This window comes from Lactuca serriola, chromosome 2 (assembly GCF_051521515.1).
Source record: "Lactuca serriola cultivar US96UC23 chromosome 2, Lser_US96UC23_V15, whole genome shotgun sequence".
NCBI classification, from domain to species: Eukaryota; Viridiplantae; Streptophyta; class Magnoliopsida; order Asterales; family Asteraceae; genus Lactuca; species Lactuca serriola.
The window spans coordinates 188,517,307-188,540,514 of NC_136409.1; the positions used below are offsets into that span (position 1 = coordinate 188,517,307).

The 23,208-nt window shown below is 35.9% G+C and overlaps 3 protein-coding genes across 3 annotated transcripts; 1 reads left to right on the forward strand and 2 right to left on the reverse strand.

The window, feature by feature from the left end:
* Nucleotides 1-4,899: 4,899 nt before the first annotated feature.
* RPL27 (ribosomal protein large subunit 27) lies at nt 4,900-6,908 on the forward strand. The gene is made up of 4 exons (XM_079025891.1): nt 4,900-5,058; nt 5,135-5,435; nt 6,353-6,454; nt 6,542-6,908. The coding sequence occupies exons 1-4, from the start codon at nt 4,937-4,939 to the stop codon at nt 6,758-6,760; spliced, it is 744 nt and encodes a 247-aa protein (XP_078882017.1). The 5' UTR covers nt 4,900-4,936; the 3' UTR covers nt 6,761-6,908.
* A 533-nt stretch (nt 6,909-7,441) lies between these two features.
* Nucleotides 7,442-8,639, reverse strand: LOC145087817 (protein transport protein Sec61 subunit gamma-like). The gene is made up of 3 exons (XM_079025892.1): nt 8,454-8,639; nt 8,236-8,353; nt 7,442-7,637 (listed from the first exon to the last, which is right to left on the reverse strand). The coding sequence occupies exons 1-2, from the start codon at nt 8,545-8,547 to the stop codon at nt 8,238-8,240; spliced, it is 210 nt and encodes a 69-aa protein (XP_078882018.1). The 5' UTR covers nt 8,548-8,639; the 3' UTR covers nt 7,442-7,637; nt 8,236-8,237.
* A 2,914-nt stretch (nt 8,640-11,553) lies between these two features.
* On the reverse strand, nt 11,554-13,892 carry LOC145087818 (nucleic acid binding / zinc ion binding protein). The gene is made up of 4 exons (XM_079025893.1): nt 13,582-13,892; nt 12,501-12,562; nt 12,195-12,393; nt 11,554-12,118 (listed from the first exon to the last, which is right to left on the reverse strand). Exons 1-4 carry the CDS (start codon nt 13,723-13,725, stop codon nt 11,768-11,770), a joined length of 756 nt encoding a protein of 251 aa, XP_078882019.1. The 5' UTR covers nt 13,726-13,892; the 3' UTR covers nt 11,554-11,767.
* Between the last annotated feature and the right edge of the window lie 9,316 nt (nt 13,893-23,208).

The following is a 23,208-nucleotide window of genomic DNA, read 5'->3' on the forward strand; positions in this document are numbered from 1 at the left end:
TACTTAGTGAATTCGTTGCCTGCTCTTGTGTTATTCAACTCGGGAGTGAGTCGGTCCTTTCTGTCTCGGTCTTTTAGTAGGGATTTTGATATGACCCTTAGCGAGTTGGAGTGTCTGTTATGGGTTTCTATCACAAACGAACATGGGATTTCTGCATCCAGAGTGTATCAGGGTTGTGTCTTGGAGTTTTTTGGGTTGTGTTACCTGATTGGTTTGATTCCTATTTCCATGGGGGATGTATACGTGGTAGTAGAAATATATTGGTTGAGCAGGTTTGGTGCTATGACAGACTACGAGGGTCAGCGAGTAATAGTTCAAACCCCATGTGGGGGAGAATTGGTTATCTATGTAGAGGATACGAAGATTGGGTCAGGTTTTTGTTCGACGGCCATGGGCTCGACAATACATTCAACATGGTTGTATGGGTTATTTTGCCTATGTGGTTGATAAACGGGTTGGGGAGCGGACATCAATTTTGTATGTGTCGGTTGTCAAGGAGTTTGCTGATGTGTTTCTGGAGGAGTTACCCAGTGTGTCTCCCGATAGGCAAGTTGACTTCAGGATTGACTTAGTGCCAGTTGCGGCTCCGATTGCCAAGGCTCCGTACCGTTTGGTACCGCATGAGATGCATGAGTTATCCTCTTTGCTTCAGGATCTGTTAGGCAAGAAGTTCATCTAACCGAGCAGTTCGCCATGGGGAGCATCGATATTATTCGTCAAGAAGAAGGATGGTTAACACCAAATGTGCATTGATTATCGGGAGTTGAACAAGTTGACAGTGAGGAATTGTTATCCTATTCCACGTATTGACGACCTCTTTGATCATTTGCAAGGTGCATCTTGGTTCTCCAAGATCGATCTAAGGTCGGGGTATCACCAGGTGAGGGTTATAGAGGAGGATGTGGAGAAGACCCCATTTCAGACTTGTTATGGTCATTACGAGTTCGTGGTGATGCCATTTGGGCTCACCAATGTGCCTTCAGTGTTTATTGTTTTTATTGATGATATCTATGTGTATTCCAAGACCATAGAACAACACGAAGAGAACCTTTGAGAGCTTTTGGGAGTATTGACCCCCCAGAGATCAGAAGTTTCTTGGGTTTAGCAGGATATTATCGGAGATTGATCCATGATTTCTCCAAGATTGTTGTACCCCTCACTTGTATGACGAGGAAGGGTAATATATTTCCGTTGGGGCCTGGAGCAGCAGACAATGTCTGAGACACTACGATGGATGTTATGTGAGGCCCCCGTGTTGACCCTTCTAGAGGGTGTCGAGGATTTCATGGTATTTTTTTGATGTATCCATCACTGGTTTCGGGGCGGTTCTTATACAGAGGGGGTGAGTGATTGCATATGCTTCTCAGCAACCGAAACCACATGAGGCGTAATATCCTACTCATGATCTGGAGTTGGGGGCAGTGGTGTTTGCCCTCAAGATTAGAAATTATTTGTACGGGGTCTGATGTACCGTTTACACGGATCATAAGATTTTACGATATCTTATGGATCATCCGAACCTGAACATGAGACAACGCAGGTGGCTTGACGTGGTCAAGGATTATGATTGCGAGATCTTTTACCATATGGGTAATGCAAATATGGTCACATATGCTTTAAGCCGCCAGTCGGTTGGATCTTTGGTTCGGGGCATGTGTATGAGGATATCTATTGATTCTCCACTTTTGGATTTGATCAGAGGGGCACAGACAGAAGGAGTCAAGAAGGAGAATTGGAAATAGGAGAGGATTAGGGGTGAGATCGACAGATATGTCACTGATAGTCAGGGATTGTTGACCCGATGTGGTCGGGTATGGGTTCCGGTTTCTAATGGGATCAGACAGATAGTTTTGGAAGAGGCACATAAGTCTCTATTTTCGATACACCTAGGAGCCACCTAGATGTATCGGGATTTGAGACTAAGTTACTGGTGGTCGTGTATGAAGAGGGAGATAGTTTGGTATGTTGAGATTCACCTAGATTTATCATGATTTTTGAGTGTTACACTTCAACTTTTTGCTGTTTGTTCATATGTCAGGTTTGGTTATGGCAATGAGAAGGTTTGTAGTTGTTTGTATTTTCTTGGCGAGTTGAGAGGAGAGGGTTTATGTTAGGGTTTAAGCACTACAATATGTGATAAACGATGTCAGTTACAGTTTCATAAACTCAAAATGAAAAAACAAAGACATAATCAATTTACATGGTTCACATGATCAGAGTGATAAGCTACGTTAAGGGGCGAAAATAAGAGAAATACTTTTATTGATATTGTCAAATGGCTTTTGATACATTAGGTTACATGAATTTTGTGCATTCTCATCAAGCACTTGGAATTTAAAACCATACACAACTTCAACTTCTCCACAATCATCACCCTATCAAACATGTTTGCTGGATTCTTCATACCAAGGATTATCTTCAGATTCAGACTCTCATCACTTACCAGTTCTCAGATAAAGTAGTATCTCATATGAACCTATTTCGTCAAACTGTTAAACACTAGATTCTTTGCCAAATTGATTGCACTTTGGTTATTACAGTGTTATACACAATCTCCATGTTGCATCTAAAGTTCTGACGTGAAGTTATTCAAACATATAAGCTCTTTGCTTGCTTCTACAATCACCATGTACTTTGTTTATGTGGTTAAAAGAGTAACACTCACCATGTACTATGTTTATTTGGTTGAAAACGTAACACTCTTCTGTAGCCTAAACATCCAACTAGTATCGATACTTACGGATGTTAACGCATAACCGATTGTGTTCTTTCCTAATCCATACAACCCTCAAATCAGCATAAGCAAACGTTCTAAAGCCAACATTTCATTCTGAAGCATAAGGTAGCCTCATTAGTACATTTCAAGTAGCGTAACAACCACTTGACACATTCCTTATACTCCCTTCCTAGATTAGACATAAACCAACTCACTTCTGATGACAAATTTTATATTGGAACCAACCCATGAAAAATTCCATGACTTTTTTTGTACTTTAGGTAGAAGTGTTATGCAACAATGAAGAATTGTTGGGTGAAAAAAATTATGATTAAACAATATAAATGAATGAAAAATCAAAAAGTTTAAAAAAATGAACGAAATTTCAAAATAAAAAACAACATTAAAGATATTTATTCTAATAAAACGTAAAAAGATAATTTTAAATAAAAAATTATTGATAAATAAATAAAATAATTATAATATTTGTATGATTTAAATAATTTAGATAATATATTTAAAAAAATAAAAATTATTTTTATACCTTATCTATATTAAATTATTAAAAGTAAGGGATTAAAAAAAAACAAAAATGCACAAATAGTCCCTATGGTGGGCTGAAAATTGCCACTTTGGTTCAAAAAGGGTTGGACTAACACTAGAGGTCTACACTTTTCATTTTGTTGCGAGTTTGGTCCAATTTGGTTTTAACTATTTTATAATGACGATTTTGCCCTTGATATTTTCTTTTCAGTTTTTTTATTACAAAAATTAAAAAGAAAAAAGAAAAAGAAAATACTCTCTCACTCTCCCCCCCCCCTTCTCTCTCTCTCTGCAAATACAAACACACTTAAGAAATGAAATTTAAGAACACATATTCATATTCATGAACATATACACAAACACTCCATACTTTTTAGGTTTATTCTTCAAACACACACACTCAAGAACACATACACATAATCATATATGATGAAGGGTTTTCTGATGAACATATTCAAGAAGACGAAATCAGATCGAGTCATGGGTCTCAGATCTCCTCCCCATCCTCACGTTAAAGGAATCCCTAGCGTTGCCAAGCCCTGACGTGAAACTCTATGACCCGGTCATCGTTAACAGTGATAACGAATCAAGATCTAGTATGGGGCCGAAGGCGGTGACGACTAGAGTTTAGACTTGTCCCCCCTCGTCGTTGTTCTTAATATAGATCTATCCAGCCATCGCGTTTCTCCTTGCTGCCACCATCTCTGAAACGAATCTGTAACAAGTTAGGGTTTGTAATGGTGGCGAGCTAAAACCCTAGTAGTGGTGACGCTGAACTCAACCTAACCGACTGAGGTTTGGCAACTACCATCTCTTTACAAACCCTTTCTCAAATTTTACATAGACGAATTGGCGCTGAACTCAACAGCTGTCCTTCTAGTTTTTTAAAACCCTAGCTTTTCAAATCTGTTGTGGCGTTTGTGTGTATGTGTGTTTAATCTCTCGTTGGTCTTGTTCGAACTTGTATTTGTGTGTGTGTTTGTGTTGAATATGTTGAAAAGTCGATGGATGTTTGTGTTGATCTGTGTGTGTTCATCAGATTTCATTTTTGTGTGTGTATGTGTGTGTTCATCTGATCTGATTTTGTGTGTGTGTGTGTTCATCTGATCTGATTTAGGTGGAGATGGAGGTGACAAATTGTGGTGGTGGCGGACAGTGGTCGAACGGTGGTGGGCGGAAGATATTCTTGGGTGTTCTTGAGGAAGAAGAAGAAGATGGATGTGTGTATGAGAGAGAGAGAGTGTGTGTGTGTTTTATAAAAAAAAACTGAAAAAGAAAATATCAATGACAAAATTGTCATTATAAAAGAGTTAAAACCAAATTGGACCAAACTCACGACAAAATGAAAAATTTAGACCTCTGATACTATTAAATTTTTTTTGGACAAAAATGATAATTTTCAGCTAACATGAACCATTCGTGCATATTAGTGGAGAAAAAAAATAGTTCTAAGAAAATAAAATGGTAAGTGGGGTTAATCGAAGATTTAGTGATTTTTTTTAAAGATTTTCATTTTTCTTTTTGCCAACGAAAGTAGGTTGCTGTGACATGAACCCCTTTGCTAATAGTATTTTTTTTATAGGAATCTGGTGTAAGCTGGTCTTCCGTTTTAGCGTAGACCAGCGAACGTGGCAAGATCAGGTAATTTATCCACAAGATTTCCTAGAAAATGACTCCATGAACGCACATACAAAAGATAAGATACATACCCCTTACTCTAGTCCGACTGCTAGTTATAACTTTCGTCTTCTCCCAATCCTATCCTTCACTGAAGGCAAACGTTCTTCACTTCTCGTCGAGTAAGAACAACAAACCTAAATCTATCTATCATATGTATGTGTAATTTGAGTTTTGAAATGTTGTTCCTTTTTGCAGAGCGATGGCTGCGGCGACAGCGCTTAGTTTTAATTTGGTTGGAGCTTTTAGAGGACTTTCGTTTGGTTCAAGTTCTTCATCTTCCTTCTTCAAAGGAGATTTTGGATCGGTTCCCACTGCTCGTAAGATTTCAATTTCGCTCCCGATAAGAACCCCATTGACGATACAGAATGCGCACAAAAAAGGAGCTGGAAGTACAAAGAACGGTCGTGATTCAAAAGGTCAGAGGCTTGGTGTTAAGATTTACGGAGACCAACTTGCGAAGCCTGGCTCAATCATTATTCGACAACGCGGAACAAAGGTATATATACGAGCTTCGTTTACATGAGATTGCTTTGAAATTGTGTGAAATTGATGTAGTTTTTTCTCGTAGATGTAAGCCCTAAATCAAGTATATATACGCACGCATGAAACCAGCCATTAGTACAAAGGAAGGATTTCTTTTGCTCAATCATCACTCAGTTTGTGCTAAAAAACCAACATGTGTTTTAACAGTTCAGTTGGACCTGAATCATATGAATAATGTATGAGATTTGATGTGTAAAACAGAATATATGTTCCCTCTTCCATCCGGAACTAGGCGGGCAACTATAACTGAATCATATTTCTTTATGCCCTTATATTGAATCAGGGACCCTGTCTCTCATAGGGTAAACTGAATCATATTTCCTTATGTGATGACAATTCACAAAGAGCTGTTGGAGCAATTTGAGCTAAAAAGCTATTTGTGAAGTCAATGACAAGCGGGACATCTGGATATGAGCCTATTATAGTCGGTTGAGTTGAGTGGCTGGATGTAGTTGAATACTTTGTGTTTTGGGAACCTTTTATTGAAATCTCACAGTATGTGTGTTTGGATGAGTATAAACTTATTGGCATGCATTAGATGTTTAGAAATGGTGAACATGCCAAACTGTTTATCATTTATGGTTGGTATTAATTAATCGTGTGTGTTATCTTGTATAGTTCTATGGAGATGGAGTCTTCTTGTTTGAGGTTAAGTATCTTAAAGCTGACAGAAGATACTTGTATTACTCTACAGCTAACTGACCATTATCTTGATGTTTTGTACAATTAGTATTGTGTTAATGCTAATTCTGGTAACCAACTATAATTTTTGTCCGGGGTAGATCACTAAAGATTTGTTAGCCACTCTAGTCTAGCCCCTAAAAGACTTGAGTTGAAGCCTTCATTAAGAGTTTTTGGTTTCTTGTCCAGGTGCATCCAGGGAAGAATGTTGGGATTGGCAAAGATCACACCATTTTCTCTCTAATTGATGGATTGGTGAAGTTTGAGAAATTTGGACCTGATAGGAAAAAGGTGAAATACTTGTAATTTCTCAAACCCCATTTCAGCTGTGTGCTTTCATTTGATAAAATTTGTGTGTGTGTGTGTGTGTGTGTGCAGGTGAGTGTTTACCCGCGTGAAGTGCAGCCAGAAAATCCAAACAGTTACAGAAATAGGAAGAGAGAATCGTTCAGGCTACAGCGTGAACGCAGGAAAGCAAGAAAAGAGCTTCGGGAAGGGACTGCTGTCCAACCTCTGTTGGTGCTGGCTTCAGCTAAAGGAACTGTTACTGCCACTGCCACTGCCACTGCCACTGCCGATGCCAATGTTGATTGCTGATTTAGAATTCACAATGTAATCATGTTTCATGAGGGATGATAAATATTTGGACGAGGTCTGTATCACAGTTTACAAGTACTGATTTTTTTGTATGTGTATTATTTTCTGTGAAAATGGTGCCTGTAAAGCACTCTTAAGTTTTTCCCTACTTCGAACCATATTAAGCTTCTACTCTTTATTTGCCTACATGTTAAAAAGTTCTACTATTTATTAGCCTACATGTTAAAAAGAAAGCTTACAGCTTGTTTTATGCAGTCTTTCTTCTATTTTATACAATCTTTCTTTCACTTTTTGTGAAAGCAATCATGAAGACATATATAGGTTATACCCACCAACTATAACTGGTTTGCATTCGTTTGATTGTACCACAAGAAGTTGGTACATATTTTTTCATGTAAATCTCACCATTTTATAGATCAGTGGGTGATGTGGCATTTACATGGCAACAGTTGTACATGTTATGTCGAAGTGAACTTTTTATATATAATTGACTTTACAAAAACCTGAAATCATTCTTTTTACTTTATTTTATATAATCATCATGTTCCACCACCATCACCATTTTAAATGAAATTTCCACAGATTGAGCATACAACATGAACAACCATCAACAATCAGCATTGGCACATTTGGGGACAGGTTGCACAAGGCGAGAAGTGAAAAAAAAATGATGCAAACAAGTAAAACAAAAAGCAGATGATGTAAAAACTAGTATATAAGGTTCCACATTAAAGATTTTAAAGTATCAAAAAAACAAATCTCTTTCTACTTGAACATAACACCAGAAAAGTTCCCTACAATACATCATACTTCTCGATGTAAAACCATTTTCCACACAGCTAAACGTCCTCCATCCATCCCTTCATGATTGTATGACCTGAATAGCCCAAAAAAATGCACATGTTAGCCAAAATTGTGATGCAGATTCATTTGTCAACAAAACTTCTTTAGCTGCAGATATGTAATGATGTCACTCAACCAATATAAGATGCACATCGCAGATTCATGAAAATGCTCATGTAATGGACATTGAGACAAGGCCTATCTACTCCTAGCATCTGTCTTGACTGTATCTGTGCTATTTTGATAAAAAGAAAATCTTAAAAATCTACCAACAGACTGCCCAACCCTACTTGCAAAAGAAATTATTCACATTTTGATGTCAACTAGCTTGCTTCCGTTTTATACATACGCTTCAATCTCCTAACAAGTGTGAATACGTGTTTCTGATCCAATGAGATGCATGTTCAATTTCATTGCAGAGCAACATATCTAGGTGAAGTTTGCAAGAACCATAGCAGATCAAGCTAAATGACCAATACCTTAAGCGTGTAACCAACTTAAATGGATTGGTAAATTCTAAGATTAAAGAGATTAAAAAGATCGACTGCGTGAACAGATCAAATCCACACTTAACTATCAAGTCAAAATAACTCTGTTGTAAATGTAAATAAAGCAGAAAGAAATGAATTCACCTCTAAACAGATCCGACAATTATGTTGTTGATAGGGATGAAGATGAGCTTAACGAAGAACCCAACAAATCCCATCACCACGAAACCAATCGCCGTACGAACCGCTACCTTCGAGAATTCTGTAAAAGAGAGAAATAATATTGGAACCGACAACACGAAACCAAGATCTGAAATTGAAATGAGTCGATCAAAGTGTAATTGAGTAGTAGTAGCGCGTACCTTTACGATCAGGTTTGTGGCATCTCTTGACTAGACGGTAGCTATCCTTTGAGAACTCTCTCAATGGCTCGAAGACTGAATCCAAAGCATCCATTATCAATAGATCGAGAGAAATATCAGATCTGGAAAGAGAATTAGGGATTTGAATGGAGATGCGGAAGAAATAAGAAGACGAGAGCAAGGGTTATACGCGTTGAACCAAAAAACAATTCGCTCACCTTATTATCTCAATAATTACAAAAATGGCCCTTATTGTTTTACATATACATAATGGTCCCTTGAGGTTTTTTTTTGGTGGTTTTGTTGAGATTCTCTAATCAATTTGATCCAAGTTCGTATAACATGAGCTTTGAGCCTTCAAATTAATATTTTATCGTGCCCATAGTCATTCCAAAACATTAGCAACGTAATATTCTTGTGTATTGTAAGTTCGTCACTTAACATTTAACAAACAATTAAATAGATTAACATAAAATAATTTATTTTCTTAAAGATAAAATAAGAGATACGTTCAGTTGTATGAAAAATCAAAAAAAATATCCTACTTTTTTTCCAAAATAATTTTTATATTAAATTACTTTGAATTTTTGGATCATTTTACCTTAATATAACATGATAGGACATGAAAAGTATTAGTTTATTAAAGTCTCTAAAATTCTAAAAATAGAAAATATATGATTAGGTGATAGGATGTTATGGTACTCCTACTAAAAGATTTTTAGAGATTGGTCTTATGGGGTAAACGAATTATATGGTTTATTTGCTTTCCACTCTAAAGCTACAAAATCAAAAAGACAAGGATCAAAATTGCCAATTTCTAATAGTTAGACACCTTTTTGTAATTCGTTATTTTAGTTGTTTACTTTTTTTCTTTTAGGTAGGCTGAACGTGGATGGAGTTTCGTCATCCTTTCCTTGCTGGCAATGCCACGATGGATAATACTGTACAGTCAGCACGTTGACGACTTCTAACTTGTTCTCTGTTTAGTGTTTAGTTTGTATCTGCGAGATACGATGCCGTATCGTTTACGTAATGTTTCCGTTATAATGTCTTTTATTTTATAATCAATATTCAATAGAGGTGTTTAAAATTTCTAATTCGAAATCAAAAAAATTATACAAATATTGCCTAAGAAAGGTATAATCAATAAGTAAACTATACTACCTTTTTTTCTAAAAAATCATATATTATATTAACATATAATAAAAGTTCAATACATATCGATTGAAGGCAAACGGGCAACAAACTGCGCTGCTAGCCCTTTCTGGATGATAAACCAATTCTTTTGAAAACAATATTTGTGGATCTAAGAGATATGACATTAGAATGCATGACCTGTTGGATTCTATTGATGAGCTCCACCGCTTCTGCTACGAGAAAACCAAATGTATCGAATGTAAAAAGTACAAACACATGTTGATTTTCTATACTACCTTTTTAATAGATATTTATGACTCATTTGAGATGTACAAATAAGGATTAGCTTTTTAACCGAAAATCAAATCAGAATCAGAATCGGCTAGGACCTTAGGGGTATTCAATGATATTCAATCATTTTTATTAGTTAAAAAAACTTCTCCTGTCCTAAGGGGGTGTTTGGCTTAGCTTTTCATATGCCAAAAGAACTTTTAGTAAAAGATCAAAGCCAAAAGATGTTTGATAAAGACTTTTAAAAGCAACTTTTGAATTTTGGATAAAAAAAATCAACTTTTTGGAAAAGTCAAGAAAACCTGACTTTTTGTAACTTTTTGGAAAATAACTTTTGGCCTCTAAAAAGCTAAGCCAGACACCCCCTAAGTCCGCAAACTTGTGTTGTTTTTATTATTATTTTTTATTTTTTATATAATACAAATATAATTTTCTGATTTTCAATGATATTCAATCCTTTTTATTAGTTAAAAAAACTTATGTGCATTAGGTTTCATGAAATCAATTAGAGCTATTTAAAAAAAAAAAAAGCTCTATTTACTTCTTACAAAACTAAATTGTCAAAATCTCTAATTTTAGAAGTTAAAATATCTTGACTTATTCAAAACAATTTTGTAAACACTATTTAAAAATATAGCCTTTAATAATCAAGAGCGGTTCAGACCCAATTGTGACCATTAACCCAAATTCCAGTTGTGACCGTTAACCCAAGTCATTAGTCGTTACCCATCCTCAAACTTTTAGTTCAGGATGTAATATTTTTGTGCTGCTTGGATAGGTGTAAGATCATGCAATCACATTCCTGAAAATCTATTTACTCATTATGCATGGTAATCCGCAAATAAATTCTTAGGATAATCTTACAACAAAAAACTTAAATTTATAAGCACAAAATTAAACAAGTGTTCGTATTTTATTGTTTGTAATCTTGGGAGAGTTAAAACGAGAAGTATAACAAGTCAATTTATGCTCATGATACTTATAAAAATGGATAACAATAACTAGAATAACTATTTTCGAAAGTTAGAATCAATTACTTCTTCATTAAACTTACAAGTCACAGTTAAACTTACAAGTCAGTTTTACCAAACAAATTAGCTCCAAACTAACCAAGTCGGTTCCAAACATACCAAGATTAAGTCAATCCCAAACCAAAGCTAGTCAAACATAACAAGACCAAGTCAATTCCAAGATCATGCAAGTTAGAAACCAGTCAACGAAACTGACCAGGACAGTCCCAAATATGGGTATTAGCATTCTCCTATGCTAACCAAGTCAGTTCCTTAGCATGACTACCACAAGGTGTGCCCCCCCTCCTCCTCCTCCTCCTCCCCAAATGTTTGGCTTGCATGAGTCTATATGTGGGACACAGAGCCTTGTTCCCTAGATCGCTAGGCTTGTCTTGAATCGTTTATGGATCTGTGTGGGAAGAAGTCTTGTTCCCTTGGTCGTTCATGGGGTCGGTATGTGGATCAAACTCAACTTGTACTAGATCATTGTTTGAGAGACAAGCCATTTGGCAGTATATAAATTCCAAGTACACCAAAATGATACAAGTGATACTAAAATCATCATCAACAATATGTGCACAATGTTTTCGTAACAATCACCTAACATTGTGATATAGTCATATAAAACACAACCCTACAAAAGAAACACTATAAGCAATCTATAAAAAAAATCCACATTTTCACTATTATAACCACCGACTGGATTCCATCCAACTTTTCATGGAATTGGATTCTACCCCAATTTAGGTACACTCAAAAGTGTCTCAAGATCCATGCACAATTGCACATAATATATTCTTACAAAAAACCTAAAACTCACAAATCTTTCTATAAGGCAACCAAATTTAAGTTGATTATAAATTTCCCTACTGACCTTCATTTCTTTGTTTCACGTTGAACAGATCGAGGTAGAAACGTCAACCCACGTGTATGGCGTCGACCAAAACTTACAACCGAAGGAGACGAATCTGAAGTAGTCAACTTGGAAACACCTGAAACAAGCCCATCAAGAGTCTCTTCTTCCACTTGCATCGCACTTGATTCCTCCCCTTCATCTGCCACATGTTTTTGTTTACATTGGTATTTCTTCACCCTTTCTTTTTTTGAGGGATGCGACTTTTTCAAAAACTCATATGTCGAAGGAAACTTATGCTTGTCCATTAGATGTTGATGCCGAGACTTGTAGCTTTTCAGCTTTACACCACACCCTTCAACAAGGCATTCATACTGTTTCAAAAGGAAAAACAACCAAACTTTATTATCCGAGGATTTTTTTTTTAATGAAATAAGATGAAATATTTACCATTGGATAACCTCGTGCTGCTTTTGCTTGAAAGAAGGAATCATGTGCCTCGGACACGTGTATGCTGAGTAGGCGAGATGTGGGGTATACTCTTGAGCAGACAGAGCAAGAGGATGTGTGGCGTGCATTGTAATGATCTTCAAACTCAGTCAATGTTTTCAAGGTTGCCCCACAACCAACTATTGGACACAACACCTCTCTGGTCAAATAAATTTGTGTTAATGTTTTTCCTTATAGTAGTATTTTTGATAATATATATGAATGTGTAAGAGGAATGAAATTTGAAATTGTCATGTCAGGCAGTACCTGTACTTGTCTTCAAAATTTCTAATCTCTTGTTTTTCCTCTTCAGTTAAATCTAGTGTGATCTGGGTATCAAAATGAGAAAGAAATAGTTAAAATCTACCATCTGTTTCACATCATGCTAACCATGTACTTGGAACTTATCGGATACTAATAAACACACATTATGTTATGTTACATATTGAAGTTTTTTAGAGATGTGTCACTCATACATACAAAAATTACCAACCACATTAAAGCTAAGTTAACTGTTGGTCTATGCTACCATGCATATTGCATAAGTTTGTGAAAATAGGGGTTATGGCATGAATTAGCAACTTGTAGTTTTTGCATTAAGGGTGTACTTTTAGGATTTATATATTTAAAGCAATTACAAACAATTAAGTAATAAAAATAGATCCCTGCCAGCTTTTGAATTCTAGGTGTTGAATGAGTTGTTAAAAATGTTATGATAGCATATACAAAAATTACCAACCACATTAAAGCTAAGTTAACTGTTGGTCTATGCTACCATGCATATTGCATAAGTTTGTGAAAATAGGGGTTATGGCATGAATTAGCAACTTGTAGTTTTTGCATTAAGGGTGTACTTTTAGGATTTATATATTTAAAGCAATATCATCACTAACTTATCACCAACTCGTAGTTTTTCATCACCAATTTACGATCATTTTCAACAACAATTCATTTTCAATTTCCACCCATTTGTCATTTTTACACCTATCTATTCTATTGTTCTTTAATTCATCACCAATTTAATCCATACTCTGCACCACTTTATTCCCAGTTTTATCAAATATATGTCATATTCATAGGGAACTATATGATTACCTAAAAATCATAAAGAGAAATTCACAAACAAACTTTTTAGTTTTTGATCAATTACGCCATCCGTGACACGGTTGTCATGTCTGAATTCCAATAGCAACAAATGATTCTGGACATGACAATTAAACCGGTCGGATCTCTCATTGGTACATGTGTAACCTCTAATAAAGATTAGCATCTCAAATCTTGAAATCACATAGGGAAATTCGTAGAAATCAAATCACATACGAAACGAAGGAGCGGAGAGTAAAGGAACCTGTTTGGCGAGAAGTTCACGTTCAATATTTCCAGAAGCAAAGAAGGGATCGTCGGGGCCGGATCGGCGAAGAACTGGAAACCAGTACTGGAACTCTGACTGCAATTGTGTCTTTGTCTGCAAATGATTATCCACCATCATCATCGATGTGCTTAAATGATTATGGAAGCGACGATTGAACAGACAAGAGATTTTCCCAAATTCAACGGCAAGAATCGCTAGAAGCTGATGCTTCAAACCGCCTAATTATTCGGGTAAGGTGTTGCGGGTCGGGCGAAAGAAGCCCCGTTCTCCAACGGCTCTTTTCCTGAGAAAAGTGCAATCCAGCTGGCTAGTGATTTGGTACATATATATGAACCGGGTTAGGTACCAAACTGGTAGCTGGCTAAAGTCTCATTGAAGAGGAAAATTAGTTATGGGCCTATTGCAAGACTTTGGGTATAGTCAGTGATGTCAAGGTAACGTTGGTTTCATTAGGGGTTTATGGATTTTTGGGCCATATTTGGATTCATTGATTATCATTGGGTTCGTAAGGACGGACGTAGGAATTCATATTAGGCATTGTCGGTGTATGAAAAATAGGTATAAAATCGAAAAAAAATTCACGGCGTGCAAGAAAAATAGGTGTTACCATTGCAACACCGGACACCACTATAGATCCGCCAATTTGGGTTTGCAAGTTATAATCGTTTAAAACTTGATTTACCGATTTAATTTATTTAATAAATATATTTGTAACCCATGTTCCAGATTGGTTTAACTTTATATTTATCAGATACCAAAGATGAAGTTTTTGAGGAAACTCTGTGTCACGACGTGGTGCAAGGATGCCCACGAGTGGCAATGATTCTTTTAAGGTTCCCTTCGTATTTAAAGCCCTCTAAGCCATTTCTAGGGTTCATAACCAGCCACCAACACTCTTATACCTCAAAGAAACCATATCCCCCATTCCCTTGGTAATTTGTGGCCTTTGGAGCATTTGTTAGCTTGTATAAGAAGAGAATAAGGAGAAAAAGGTGCTCTACTGGTGGATCTTGCAAGGAAACAACACCATCAACATCTCACATTGCTTCTAGACCTTTGTAAGTGTCAAAGGCTCAAACTTTATGGCTTGAAGTGACTAAATCTAAGATATTGTCCCATGTTCTTCATGCTTAAGCAAGTTTGGAAGGAATAAACTCATAAAGTTGTCAACTTTATGACTCTCCTGAATCCCAAGAGCAACATATGTTGTGGATCTGGACTTTGGTTGGAGTTCTTGTCAATTACATAAGTCTTGGTTATTTTCTAGCTTACTTTGATCCAAAATGGATTCTGACATGTTTTGGTCATGCATGTCTATAAAGATTTCACCTTTATGATAGATATGACATTAGAAACCCTTATGGAGTGGTTCGGTTAAAGACTTTTTTAGATTAAGGGCTCAATGGCTAAGACATTGTAGTATTTGGCTTTATTTGGACCTAGGATTTGAGAACTTGATCTCTTTGGGTGTCTTAATGGATAAAGTTGGAAAATTTATCCATTTAGACCACAATATAGACCAGATCTGAGCTTTGGAGCTCTTGGAGTCGAAGAAAACGGCTTAATCCATTAAGTTGTTGGAAACCCAGCACCCATGGCGTAGTTATAGGTCTCCACGACATGGCGACCAGGAAAGGCCCGACTGTTCGATTGCATGAGGGTCACGACGTGGCGGTTGACTAAAGTCAACGATTGGCCGTTGACTTTTGGAATGGGTCGAGTTTTGATCAAATTTATATTTTTAGAAGGTAGACTTAGGGTTTGCCATGTGTGGATTGTTAGGAGGTGTTTAACACCCATCTTTTGAGGGTAAGAGTTGTTGGTTGTGGTCGGTGCGACTTTGAGCGGGTTTTAGTCGGTGTTATGATTTATGCAAGTCTCCTTACTGTTTTATGGGTCGAAGGCACAAATGCTGACCCACTGGATTATGTTATGTAGGAAGACTAGGTGGTGGTACTTGGTAATTGTATGAAAGACTTGGATATAGCTCCCGACAATTTGTATGCAATACAAAGGTTTGGACCTTGATAGTTATATGTAGAATGCTAGTTGTCTTTATGATACTTGCAGAGAAGACCGGGAGGTGGCTCTTGGCACTTGTTTGTAAGACTCGAGTTAGCCCCCGACATGGTAAGGAAAGACCATGATACGAATCATGGAATGATAGTAAGTGTAAGACTATGGATGAAACATAGCAAACTTCATTCTATGTGTGACATGTGTTATTTTGGAGAACTCACTAAGCTTTGTCCATACGGTTTTACGTTTATGGTTTCGGGTACTTTCGATTCTAAAAGGAAAGGCCCGACGTTACTGCACAGCATCCCCCAGAGTTTCCACATTGACTACTTATGATTTTTACTCTGATGTTTAAATGATGTAATCACTTTGATTGGTTTTGGAACAACTTATTTGTATGGTTTATTGTTTTAAAAATGAAAGCTTTACTCTGAATTTTTGGGACACTATAATATTTTTTATGTTCAATAAATATTGTAAGCACGTTGCCAGGTCAACCTGGAAAATGGTCATCTATGTTAGCGGATCATTATTTATTGTATTATTATTATACATGTATTGTTAGCCTAATTTATTTCGGACCATTTGTATTCGAGTTTATTTCCTATGTAAATTGTGTGTGTGTGTGTGTGTATATATATATATATATATATATATATATATATATATATATATATATACAATTTACATAGGAAATAAACTCGAATACAAATGGTCCGAAATAAATTAGGCTAACAATACATGTATAATAATAATACAATAAATAATGATCCGCTAACATAGATGACCATTTTGCAGGTTGACCTGCCAACGTGCTTACTATATTTATTGAACATAAAAAATATTATAGTGTCCCAGAAATTCAGAGTAAAACTTTCATTTTTAAAACAATAAACCATATAAATAAGTTGTTCCAAAACCAATCAAAGTGATTACATCATTTAAACATCAGATTAAAAATCATAAGTAGTCAATGTGGAAACTCTGGGGGATGTTGTGCAGTAACGTCGGGCCTTTCCTTTTAGAATCGAAAGTACCTGAAACCATAAATGTAAAACCGTATGGACAAAGCTTAGTGAGTTCTCCAAAATAACACATGTCACACATAGAATGAAGTTTGCTATGTTTCATCCATAGTCTTACACTTACTATCATTCCATGATTCGTATCATGGTCTTTCCTTACCATGTCGGGGGCTAACTCGAGTCTTACAAACAAGTGCCAAGAGCCACCTCCCGGTCTTCCCTGCAAGTATCATAAAGACAACTAGCATTCTACATATAACTACCAAGGTCCAGACCTTTGTATTGCATACAAATTATCGGGAGCTATATCCAAGTCTTTCATAAAATTACCAAGTACCACCACCTAGTCTTCCTACATAACATAATCCAGTGGGTCAGCATTTGTGCTTTCGACCCATAAAACAGTAAGGAGACTTGCATAAATCATAACACCGACTAAAACCCACTCAAAGTCGCACCGACCACAACCAACAACTCTTACCCCCAAAAGATAGGTGTTAAACACCTCCTAACAATCCACACATGGCAAACCCTAAGTCTACCATCTAAAAATATAAATTTGATCAAAACTCGACCCATTCCAAAAGTCAACGGCCAATCGTTGACTTTAGTCAACCGCCACGTCGTAGCCATCCATGGCCACATCGTGACCCTCATGCAATCGAACAGTCGGGCATTTCTTGGTCGCCATGTCGTGGAGACCTATAGCCACGCCATGGGTGTTGGGTTTCCAACAACTTAATGGATTAAGCCGTTTTCTTCGACTCCAAAAGCTCCAAAGCTCAGATCTGGTCTATATTGTGGTCTAAATGGATAAAGTTTCCAACTTTATCCATTAAGACACCCAAAGAGATCAAGTTCTCAAATCCTAGGTCTAAATAAAGCCAAATACTACAATGTCTTAGCCATTGAGCCCTTAATCTAAAAAAGTCTTTAACCCAACCACTCTATAAGGGTTTCTAATGTCATATCTATCATAAAGGTGAAAGCTTTATAGACATGCATGACCAAAACATGTCAGAATCCATTTTGGATCAAAGTAAGCTAGAAAATAACCAAGACTTATGCAATTGACAAGAACTCCAACCAAAGTCCAGATCCACAACATATGTTGCTCTTGGGATTCAGGAGAGTCATAAAGTTGACAACTTTATGAGTTTATTCCTTCCAAACCTTCTTACGCATGAAGAACATATATATATATATATATATATATATATATATATATATATATATATATATATAATGAATGGAATGAGATTTGTAGCAAAATATCACGATTTTAGTTTACTTATATTTAGTAATTTTATTCATACAAAAAATAGACTTAGTATACAACACCAAACAAGTTTTGGGAATTAGGTTTTTTAAAGCTAAGAAAAAACTACAATTATTGCAAATGTTGACGCTGGTATTTAGTTTCAAGAAGCATAGTATGACATAAAAACATTTCTTTTGCAATTATATGTATCCAAGAAAGAGAAAACAAAGTCATATACACTTCTCTCATTTTGGAGTTATTGGAAAAGTTTTACAAAGTTATAGTTAAGACTTTTTATGTTGTGTGCTTATGTGCAGTTGTTCCATATGATGTCTGCACCATAAGAAAGCTTTTACATGTATAGTGACATATTCCGTTTGAATTAAGCTTGAAGTGGTGTAATTCTAGAAAAACAAGTGTTGGCTATATTAGAATTTAATTCCAAATAGTTTGGCTGTCAATTTGTGTGTGTTTTACCATCAAATTATTTAGTAGAGTTTATATTATGTGTTACGGTTTAACTGGTATCTTCTATTCTAGTATTTTAGCTAATCATTGTAATGGATCATATAAATAAGCCAAATAATTGAAAACCAACCATAACCAACAAATGAAAAAGCCTTAGACTCTATTTGTTACGTAGTACTATACAAAAAATGTTGTATAGTATTTGACATGCATCAATTAGAATTGTGATTGGTGTCGATGAGACAAAAATTTTAATTTTGTGTTGCATCAAAAAGGATGGAACAAGGTGGGACATGATCTCGCTTTTAATCTATGTATGTTTATAAAAAAAAATTCCTCAAAACTTTCATTCACATTCATGTCAATATATATACACAATACATATGCATATCTTTTTCCTAATACAATAGGGTCAAACCTTATTTTAAGGAACCAATGATTGACTAAGTTATTGTACATAATAACGTATACAACATATATTTAACACACCCCCACAGTCGAAGTTGGAGATTCTCGAATACCGAGTCTGTCTCGAAAATTGTCAAAAAGAACACACGGAAGACCCTTCGTAAAAATATTCGCGATCTGATGTCCGGAAGGTACATGGAGAACACGAACCTGACCACGAGAAACTTTTTCGCTTACAAAATGGATATCCATCTCAATATGCTTGGTACATTGATGTTGCACCAGATTTCCCGACACATAAATTGCACTCACATTGTCACAATAAACAAGTATTGCCTTTTTAATTGGACAATGCAATTATAACAACAAATTTCGTAACCAACATGATTAAGATACGACATTGGCAACACCCCAATATTCGACTTAGACATTCGATCGATCGAGAGAGAGAGAGAGAGAGAGTAGGTTGTCGTTTAGACGACTACAAGACCAAATTATCTCCCAAAAAAACACAACAACCGGATGTAGAACGTCGTATACCCGGGCAGCCACCCTAATCGACATCGATATAAGAAACCAATGGTAAAATCGAAGAAGCATAGAGATGGGGACCATGATTAAGATTACCTTGAATATACCTGATAATGTGCTTGAGAGCTTGGATATGATCAACTCTCGGATCATGAATATGTAAACATACTTGTTGAACCGCATACAAAATATTAGAACGAGTAAATGTAAGATATTCGAGTGCCGCAACAAGGCTCATATATAGAGTAGGATGCTCAAAACAGGTACTAGAAGTAGTACTAAATTTGTATTTTGTGTCAACAGGTGTAGTGGAAGACTTGCAAGAGGACATTCCAGCTCGCTCAATTATTTTCTCGGCATACTTGCATTGTGAAAGAAAAATAGCCCCCCCCCCTTTATGTCGAGACATGACAATACCAAGAAAGTAATTCAAAGGCCTGAGATCTTTCATAGCAAATTTCAAGCTAAGAAAACCCATTATGGATAAACGAAGGGCGTTACACGAAACTGTGAGAATAATTTCATCCATATATAATAAGATATAACCCATGTCAGATCCTTTGCGATAAATAAACAAGGAGTTGTCAAACTTGCTATTAGTGAAGCCAAGAGAAATAACATAATCTTCAAAGCACTTATATCATGTACGGGGTGCATGCTTAAGACTACATAATGACTAACGTAAATGACACACATAATCTGGACGATTTCGATCCCAATAACCCAATGATTGGTGCATATATATTGTTTCTCTTAATTCACTATGAATAAACACATTTTTTACATCCAGATGATGAATGGACCATGCTTTTGATAATGAATGAGAAAGAACCATGTGAATCGTAACTGGTTTCACCACTGGGCTAAATGTTTCTCCACAATCAATGCCAACCTGTTGAGTATTTCCATCAGCTACAAGACGATCTTTATGCCTCTCAAACACAACATTAGATTTTTCTTTATGAGTAAAAATCCAAATAAAACGAATAACATTAACATCAGGTGGCCGCGGTACCAACTCCCCCGTCTTATTTTTAATAAGAGCATTATATTCATCATTCATAGCAATTTTCCTATTCGGGTCACGAAGGGATGCAATCGGGTTACTTGGTAGAGGTGACAATGTAACAGTGGTTGTAAAAGAATTATACTTTTATTTGGTTTAAAAATACATTTTGACTTCTTGTAACCATTGGAGTACCGTGGGTAGGCATTCAGAGTTGCATTTTGATAGTTTCATTTTATTTACTTCTTTTTATAGTTTATTTAGCACATTTCATTTGCATTTTAGTTAATTTCCATGCATATTTTCCTTTTTGTTGTTTTATGACCATTTTAGATATTTTCTAGTTTCGTGAGCATAATTGCAGATTTTGAGGAGACTAGCGGTGCAGAATCTTTGGGAGGCGATTGGACTTGGAGGACAACAAGAATTTAGGGCTTGGTGATAATGGAGTGGGCTTGCTTATTAATTGAAGGCTTGGAAGAAATATACCTTGAATTTATAAGAAAATGGTGAATTTGCGAGCATGCAAAGATTTTTGATCGGACGAGTATGTGAGCCATGGATGATTTGGGGAAATTAAATTGGGCTTAAAATGAAGAAAACATGAAGAATACCTGGCTACAAGCTTAGTGGATTCATTATGGACAAATGGACTAAGTCATTGGAGGCCCAATTCTCAAAAGAGCCCAAATTACAAAAGAACCCAGCTCGACACACGGGCTACCCCCGCAACAACACGCGGGTCGTGCAACCCCCTGCAGGGGCAATTCCGAAAAATCTTTTTTTGAGCTATATGAGGAAGGTTGGTGGAGCGCTTTTGGCCAACTTTTGAATCTGGAAATGAGGCCTCTTTTGCTGGAGATTTTTGAAGAAAACTCAACATAACACTTTGAAGAACAACTCCTTTTGCTCTCAAGAAGGCTTTGGAAGATTTTGAAGATTTAGAAGATTGGTGTAATTTCTTTTCATCTTGCAACTAGAACAATGTGTGGTACTTCTAAACTATCTTGCATTTCCTTTATTTTGGCCATGGTTGGCTAGATTCACATTTGGTTGATTAGGGTTTAACCCATGGATGATTAGTTGCTTTGAAGACTTCATATTATATTGTGTTTGAAACTTTTGGAAATGTTTTCTAGACAAACATCTTCTTTTGTTTATTTATCTTTGATCATGAGCTTTGATGAATGAATGCTTATTTTTGTTGACTAATTTCTTGGTTAAGTAATGGACCCTCGAATTAGTAAGCAACAAATGGTTTATATCTTTGTTTTCATTTCATTTAGACCATGGAAATGTTTCCTCCATAATGATAATGTAAGCATTTGATTATCTTTTGGACTCGGTAACTCTTAGAACTTAATGCTAATTGATTTTCACAATATTGTATACTTCATGGAGATTATGACTTTGACTAAGGAAATTGTTATGAGCTTCTCTAACCATTTTAACAACTAAGAAAAGTCTAGGTAATTTCAAGCTTCTTGGATTACTATAGCCGAATTAAGGATTTAAATCAAGTATTGTACCATTGGATTCTAATGATATGTTCATCAAAAGTCAAAGTGAGGAATAAGTCAACCATCCTTCCCTTATTGATTTTACATCAAACTCTTATTTTTGTTCAAATTGTCTATTTAAATCTTAGTTTAATTCTAGTTTATTTCAAGTATTTCAAAAGACCAACCCCCCATTTTTAATTTATTGTCATTTTACAAGTATTTTTACAAAGAGATTTTTCATAGAGTTATAAAATTGAACCAATCTTCGTGGATTCGATCCCTTTACCACTATACAGTATTTTAGTGTGTAATATTTAGGGTTATTAATTTTGTTGGCCTCGACAACCACCACAATTTGTCCATTTGATGCATTAGAAGAAACAACGGGTGTAGGTGAAATTTGTGTGTGGGAAGATGGTGGGTCATTATTAGCAAGGTGGTCATATAATTGAGCAGTTGGGCTAGTATTAGGAGATATGTCATTTTGAGTTGAAGATGAATAAGTAGGATCCACATGGGACAGATTTTGATTTTGATTAGTAAGTTTTTGAAAATGATGCATTATATATGGAGAAATGTCATCTTTTAGAAAATCATATGTAGAAGGTGATACATTGTGTCCCGTTGCAAAAGGAAAAACATGCTCATCAAATAAAACATGCTGACAAAGAACGATTTTATTCTTAGACAAATTATAACATTTGTAGCCACTGTGATTCGATGGGTATCCTAAAAATACGCATGGAGTGGATCGTGGTTGCACTTTATTTATAGTAGTAGATGGGATTAAAGGGTAACACAAACATCCAAAAATATGAATGTGAGAATAGGAAGGAAACCGCCGATATAATATTTGAAGAGGTGACAAGTTACCCAAAAGCTTGCTTGGAAGAACATTTATAAGATAAGTCGCCATTTGCAAAGTGTGATACCAAAAAGGAGAGGGAAGAGAGGGATGAGTTAAAAGAGTACATATAACATGATTGATAGAACGCATTTTTCTTTCGGCTTTACCATTTTAAGAAGAGGTAAAAGGGCAAGAAAAACGTAATGACATGCCACGAGTTTTACAAAAATTCCAAAATTGGCCATTATCAAACTCCCTCCCATTATCACATTGTAAGTTTTTAATAATGCATGCAAATTGGGTCAGGATATATGTCTGAAAACTGACAAATATGTCACATACATCTGATTTATTGGCTAATGGAAAAGTCCATAAAAAATTCGAATAATCATCCAAGAACAATACGTAATATTTTTGCCCTATATAACTCAAAGTAGGAGAAGTATAATTATCATTATGAATAATATCAAAAGGCATAGTGGTATTCAAATTAAAAGAAAAAATGGTAGCTTTACATGTTTTCCAAGAACACAAGA